This window comes from Ictalurus furcatus, chromosome 24, assembly GCF_023375685.1.
Source record: "Ictalurus furcatus strain D&B chromosome 24, Billie_1.0, whole genome shotgun sequence".
Lineage (NCBI taxonomy): Eukaryota > Metazoa > Chordata > Actinopteri > Siluriformes > Ictaluridae > Ictalurus > Ictalurus furcatus.
Window position 1 is genome coordinate 1342684 of NC_071278.1, and position 7328 is coordinate 1350011.

The following is a 7328-nucleotide window of genomic DNA, read 5'->3' on the forward strand; positions in this document are numbered from 1 at the left end:
CTGAAACCACACACACACACACACACACACGCACTTACACACTCTCACACCCTCACACACACTTCACAGGCTCATTGGCACAGAAACAGGAGGGTCAGCGGGTTCACGGATGCACAGTGTGTGTTTGAGAGCCAGAGGAAGAGGAACGAAGGAACACGACGTTGCAGCGTACAGAACGATCACAATCCTGAAGTCAGAACCTGACCAACACGATCTTTATCAACTGTATTGATTTAACACCAGGAACCTTGACGATTAAACCGGATTTAAAGTTTATCGGTTAATCAGTCTGATCCCGACCTCACGCACGGTTTAAAACCCATCCGAACCATCATTTAATCCTGCTTTTATTCATGAACTGATCCTCCATGCTACTGAAATTTCAGCTGGAGGATTTGTTATCATCTTTCATGTGAAGGGGATTTACCGTCATGTCTCAGCATACACGGGGTTAAAAAAGATCAAAGGCATTCGTACGTCGCAGAATTCCAACAACAAATCAGTCGGAGAGAATCGAAATCGAAGTAAGGGGAAATGAAAATACTAGAAGATACGTTGTGTAACGTCATATAACGCAAATCAATAATATCGCTTACACCACAGCGCTGCTGAGTTCTGGATTCTGATTGGTCAGAAGGCGTTGATTCATTTTCTATAACAGAAAATGACCTTATCGTCTCTATAGTAACGGAGGCTTGTATGGCGGACGCTCCACGTCTCCAGTGTCAGCGCGTTGTAACAGTCAGACTATTCATTTATAAATCTTCCTCTCCATCGCACCGTTCCGTCGTCGATGAGTTTCCTGTAACTGCACGACACCGCGTGTTTTATTCTGCACACGTGACCCGTGATTAAAGAGACGTAAGTTAGCGTACCCGTACGGTGCCGACTAGATTACACACTGATTGAGTAAAGGGGGATTTGTAGTGAAAGTGGACATTGTGCAAAGCATTCTGGGAATGGCTGAACATCAGAACTTTATTATTTTGATTGTTGCTATGAGATAAACGCTGTGCTTTTCCCCGGGAGATTCTGCCGCGCCTCTTGTTCCATGCGCTTGAATGGACGGCATTTTGTTTAGGCCTAATTATTCCTCTCAGATCCTATTAGCGTGATGGAATTAGCCGAGCGCTAAGCTGCAGCGACGGATCAGAAGATGCGATGGCACGCCGCTGAAAGCTCAGCTGTCGCGGTGTTTGGTAACGACGCTCGTTACCAAGACGAGACTTTTACGTTTTGGGTTCTCTGTGTCAGATGTTCCCTGCGTTCTTAACACAAAAGGCAGAGAACGAGTGAGAGAGAGAGAGAGAGAGAGAGGAGGGTGAGAGAGATAAGGAGAGAGAGAAGGAGGAGGGTGAGAGGAGAGTGAGAGAGATAAGGAGAGAGAGAAGGAGAGAGATAGTGAAAGAGAGAGAAGAAGAGAGAGGAGAGCGAGAGAGATAAGGACAGAGAGAATGAGAGTGAGAGCGAGAGATAGAGAAAGAGAGGAGAGCGAGAGAGAGAGAGGAGAGTGAGAGAGAAGGAGAGAGAGATAGAGAAAGAGAGAGAGGAGAGAGAGAGATAAGGAGAGAGAGTAGGAGATTGAGAGAGAAGGAGAGTGAGAGGGATAGAGAAAGAGAGAGGAGAGAGGGAGAGAGAAGAAGAGAGAGGAGACAGGAGAGTGAGAGAGCTAGAGAAAGAGAGAGAGAGAGGAGAGAGAGATAAGGACAGAGAGAATGAAAATGAGAGATAGAGAACGAGAGGAGAGCGACAGAGAAAGAGAGATAGAGTGAGAGAGATAGAGAAAGAGAGAGATAGAGTGAGAGAGATAGAGAAAGAGAGAAGAAAAGAGAGGAGACAGAGGAGAGTGAGAGAGCTAGAGAGAGAGAGAGAGGAGAGAGAGAGATAAAGACAGACAGAATGAAAGTGAGAGATAGAGAAAGAGAGAAGAAAAGAGAGGAGACAGAGGAGAGTGAGAGAGCTAGAGAGAGAGAGAGAGGAGAGAGAGAGATAAAGACAGACAGAATGAAAGTGAGAGATAGAGAAAGAGAGATAGAGAAAGAGAGAGAGAGGAGAGAGGAGACAGAGGAGAGTGAGAGCTAGAGAGAGAGAGAGAGGAGAGAGAGAGATAAAGACAGACAGAATGAAAGTGAGAGATAGAGAAAGAGAGATAGAGAAAGAGAGAGAGAGGAGAGAGGAGACAGGAGAGTGAGAGAGCTAGAGAGAGAGAGAGGAGAGAGAGAGATAAGGACAGAGAGAATGAAAGTGAGAGATAGAGAAAGAGAGATAGAGTGAGAGAGAAAGAGAGATAGAGAAAGAGAGATAGAGTGAGAGAGATAAGGAGAGAGAGTGAGAGAGAGAGAGGGGCCTTCTTAAATCTGAAGTTTCTCTTGTCGGTTTGTAGTTTGTCTCTTGTGGGCGTGGCCTGTCCAAAGCCTACAGCTCATGATACGTTTTCCACACACGTATTTAGGTTTGATTTGCGTGCTCTCGACTTCATACTAGCGTCATTCTCAGATCAGATCAGAATCTCCGTGCGAGCTCCAAACGCTCACCACAGACACCCGCAACTGTTCCTCCTTCCTTCCAGGCTTTTTTTCTCTCTCTAATGTCTGTATACTCATTTAATAACCGGATCAGAGGAAACCATGGTTAGAAATCGTCCTTCTATTATTCATGTCTGGAACAGTAAATATGAACTACCTGTGGGTAGGAACTAAAGTCTCTGAGTTGGAGAACCGTCAGACCGCGCGCTCCTGCGACTGGTCAGAGGAACGATTCGGGAACAATCGCTTTGGATGTGTCGCTTCACGGCGTCATACCTCATTTACATAGAATTGAAAAAAAAATGTACACGGACGTCACTTTGTTGCTGCACACACGTCGAAAAGAAACAACCGCGTGCCGCTTCGTTGTTTGCGAGTGTGAACGTGCGTGAACACACTCTCATGGTCAGGCTGAAGATCTACATGAACTGAACTCAAGCACCACAGCAGAACGCGCTATAGGAAGCAGGCGGCCATTTTGGATTCGATCACCATGAGGACAGGCACACACTTTCTCGCCCTCCGTGTTTTCTCCTTTCGGAACCCAGAAGCCCTTTCTCGTGTTTGAGGTTTAGAAGGATCCAGAATGAGCTAGCTCTGTGAATGATCTGTGTCTTCACCCTGACGTAGCACCGCTTCAACCTCGCGGAAATGAAACGCCGTACCTACAGTCCAACAAACTCAACCTGAATATCAGCTTGTGTCAGGTCCTGTTTTTAGTTTTATAAAATATAAAATTCCTTTTTATTTTAGTTGGGGGAGACTGAGTAACTGCTGTAGGCGACCTAGCAAGTCCAAATCTTTTTATCAGCGAAGATATTGTTCTTTTTCTGTCATCATAAAGTAATAAAGCAAACCAATGGTTTGTGTATAGATCATACATATGAACATACATACACACACACATATATATATATATATATATATATATATATATATATATATATATATAAAATCATGTTGTATATATAGATCAGCTTTTTGTCTGCCATCTTTGTTTCGATGTAAAGAATGATTATATGATTTTATATATATATATATATATAAAATCATATAATCATTCTTTATATATACAACATCATGTTGTATATATAGATCAGCTTTTTAGCTGTATATATATATATATATATATATATATATATATATATATATATATACACAACATGATGATATATATGTATATGTTTACATGTGTGTATATATATATATATATATATATATATATATATATATATATGTATATATCATCATCATCATTCTTTACTGTTTATGTTTTGTGTTGGTTTGAATTTATTTTCTTGAGTTCTTATGTTATATTCATTTTTATAGTTTGTGTGAGTTTATTATTATTATTATTATTATTATTATTATTATTATTATTCCATTTGGAACATAATTTGCTGCATTTTCATTTTGTCCATCATTTTGTTTTTTTTCTGCATGCTGAGCTCTATATAAAATATCTCTCCACTGTAGGGAGTCTCCCAACACAGGGCCAATGTCCCAGCTTTCTCAGTAAGTACACAAAAACCTCCATTTCCCAGAATTCTTAGTGCTCAGACATGCCCTCCTTGTGTGTGTGTGTGTGTGTGTGGGAGCAGAGTGAAGAATTAAACGTGTTTAAAATGCCGGTGTTTGATCGGTTTCTTGCTAGGATGAGTTCTGATAGTAATTTTCACGGCTGTTTGGAAAATTCAGAATAACACGAGGTTAACACGGGACGCGGTGCTACGATACGCTAGCTAGTTTGGGCTGATTGGCGGCTACGCAGTGAATAGCATACACGTGTTTAACTACAGCGTGGGCGTGAACAAGATCAGTAATAAAAAATAAAAGCAATAAATGAAAGAGATACGCGTTAGCTCCATCGTGAGGAACGGTTTCCTCTGTAATGCCGGGCGTGTGGACTGGACGAGATTCAGACTGTAATTGCGGTTGCGATGTAACATTAAAGTCAGTCATAATTCAGATCAGATTCAATTAGAATTAAATTAGATTCGGAAATGTAAAAAAAATCACAATCAGTTATTGTGAGAATCTAATAATGGAAATTATGATGGGATCATATGATTACAGGAAATCTTCCGTCATTCTGCTTCCTGTTTTTATTCTCGTTATAGTTCTGAATAATTCTAATTCTTACTTTTATTCCACGTCTGTGAGTTTAATTTAAATTCTGATTCAGACTTCTGAAAGTTTCTAAATCGCACTGTGATTTTGATTTAGATTTTTGACACCTAAATATAATTTTAATTTACCCTTCTGATTGTAGCTTTAATTCTGTTTCTAAATCTGATTTCAGTAGTAAATCTGATTCAGATTGGATTAAAATGGTAACCATAATTTTAATCATAACTTTGGTCTTAATTTTAAAGATTATTCTTGTTCTAGTTGCAGTTCCGATTGGGATCCTGATATTATTTCTGATTCTAATTGTAATTTGCCTCTAAATTCTTATTTTGTGATTCTAATTCAAACCTTTGTTATAAACTTTTGTCTCTAAATCCGTCTCTGACTCCAATACTGATTCTGACTCTAATTTTGATTATGAATCTCATTTGGATTCTAAAACAGTTATTTTCATTATTCATTTGGTTCTAATTCTAGAAGTGATTGTGATTCTGTGGCTCAGATTCTAAAATAAATTCTAATTCTAATGGTAATGCTGATTCTGATTTGATTCTGATTCTAATTCTTATTAGAATCTGATTCTGATTTGATTCTGAATCTAATTTGTTTCTGATTCTAATATGATTCTAATTCATATTAGAATCTGATTCTGATTTGATTCTGATTCTGATTCTTATATGATTCCGATTTGAATTTGATTATAGTTTTTATTAGAATCTGATTCTGATTTTATTCTGATTGTGATTTCAATTCTAATTTGAGTTGGTTTCTGATTTTATTCTGATTGTGACTTCAATTCTAATTTGATTTGGATTCTGACCTTATTCTGATTTTGATTTGATTTCGAATTTGATTTTATCCTGATTTTGATTTGATTCCGAATCTGATTTTATTCTGATTTTTAATTGGATTCTGATTCTATTCTGTTTCTGATTTAGATTCTGATTTGATTCCGATTCTGATTTGATTCTGATTGGGATGTTTGGCTCTCCTCTCTCCTCGGGGCAGGAGGCTGCATCAGCAGTTTGAGATGTATAAGGATCAGGTGAAGAAGCTCGGTGATGAGGCTCAGAAGACTCAGGAGCAGAAGAGCGACTCTCCAACCTGCGGAATTTGCCACAAAACCAAATTTGCCGACGGCTGCGGCCACATGTGTTCTTATTGCCAAACCAAGTTCTGCGCTCGCTGCGGGGGAAGAGTGTCTCTGCGCTCCAACAAGGTAACAAACCCGCCTCGGCTCCCTGGCTCAGTGCTTACGTCTGTGTGTGCGTGTGTGTGTACGTGTGTGTGTGTGTGGATACGGGAGTTAACGTTTAGCGGGTTTGGGTTTGTGTGCGAGCTCCGTTCTGAATCTCAAACCACACTGTGTGCTGAGGAGGAAAGTGACGGAGCTGCAACTGGTTTTAATCTCTGCCGCGTCCTTTTGTACGTTTATAGATATTAGTGATAGATATCATTCATTCATACCAGAAACAAGCTACATCACACACATTCCCTACAATAAATACAAACATCAGCTTGGTGTTGGTCAGGTTGGTATTGGTGTTGGTTAGGTTGGTGTTGGTGTTGGTCAGGTTGGTGTTTGTCAGGTTGGTGTTGGTGTTGGTTAGGTTGGTGTTTGTCAGGTTGGTGTTGGTGTTGGTCAGGTTGGTGTTTGTCAGGTTGGTGTTGGTGTTGGTTAGGTTGGTGTTGGTGTTGGTCAGGTTGGTGTTTGTCAGGTTGGTGTTGGTGTTGGTCAGGTTGGTGTTGGTGTTGGTTAGGTTGGTGTGGGTCATGTTGGTGTTTGTCAGGTTGGTGTTGGTGTTGGTTAGGTTGGTGTGGGTCAGGTTGGTGTTTGTCAGGTTGGTGTTGGTGTTGGTCAGGTTGGTGTTTGTCAGGTTGGTGTTGGTGTTGGTCAGGTTGGTGTTGGTGTTGGTCAGGTTGGTGTTTGTCAGGTTGGTGTTGGTGTTGGTCAGGTTGGTGTTGGTGTTGGTCAGGTTGGTGTTTGTCAGGTTGGTGTTGGTGTTTGTCAGGTTGGTGTTGGTGTTGGTCAGGTCGGTGTTTGTCAGGTTGGTGTTGGTGTTGGTTAGGTTGGTGTTGGTGTTGGTCAGGTTGGTGTTTGTCAGGTTGGTGTTGGTGTTGGTTAGGTTGGTGTTGGTGTTGGTCAGGTTGGTGTTTGTCAGGTTGGTGTTGGTCAGGTTGGTGTTGGTGTTGGTTAGGTTGGTGTGGGTCATGTTGGTGTTTGTCAGGTTGGTGTTGGTGTTGGTTAGGTTGGTGTGGGTCAGGTTGGTGTTTGTCAGGTTGGTGTTGGTGTTGGTCAGGTCGGTGTTTGTCAGGTTGGTGTTGGTGTTGGTTAGGTTGGTGTTGGTGTTGGTCAGGTTGGTGTTTGTCAGGTTGGTGTTGGTGTTGGTCAGGTTGGTGTTGGTGTTGGTTAGGTTGGTGTGGGTCATGTTGGTGTTTGTCAGGTTGGTGTTGGTGTTGGTTAGGTTGGTGTGGGTCAGGTTGGTGTTTGTCAGGTTGGTGTTGGTGTTGGTCAGGTTGGTGTTTGTCAGGTTGGTGTTGGTGTTGGTCAGGTTGGTGTTGGTGTTGGTCAGGTTGGTGTTTGTCAGGTTGGTGTTGGTGTTTGTCAGGTTGGTGTTGGTGTTGGTCAGGTTGGTGTTTGTCAGGTTGGTGTTGGTGTTTGTCAGGTTGGTG

The 7328-nt window shown here is 41.5% G+C and overlaps 1 protein-coding gene across 1 annotated transcript in view; it reads left to right on the forward strand.

Annotated features, from left to right (window-relative positions):
- Nucleotides 1–7328, forward strand: part of rims2b (regulating synaptic membrane exocytosis 2b) — an 85894-nt gene that overhangs the window by 3621 nt on the left and 74945 nt on the right. The window contains exon 3 of the mRNA XM_053612579.1: nt 5664–5874. Within this exon, the coding sequence (XP_053468554.1) occupies nt 5664–5874 (211 nt within the window). The remainder of the gene's footprint in view (nt 1–5663; nt 5875–7328) is intronic.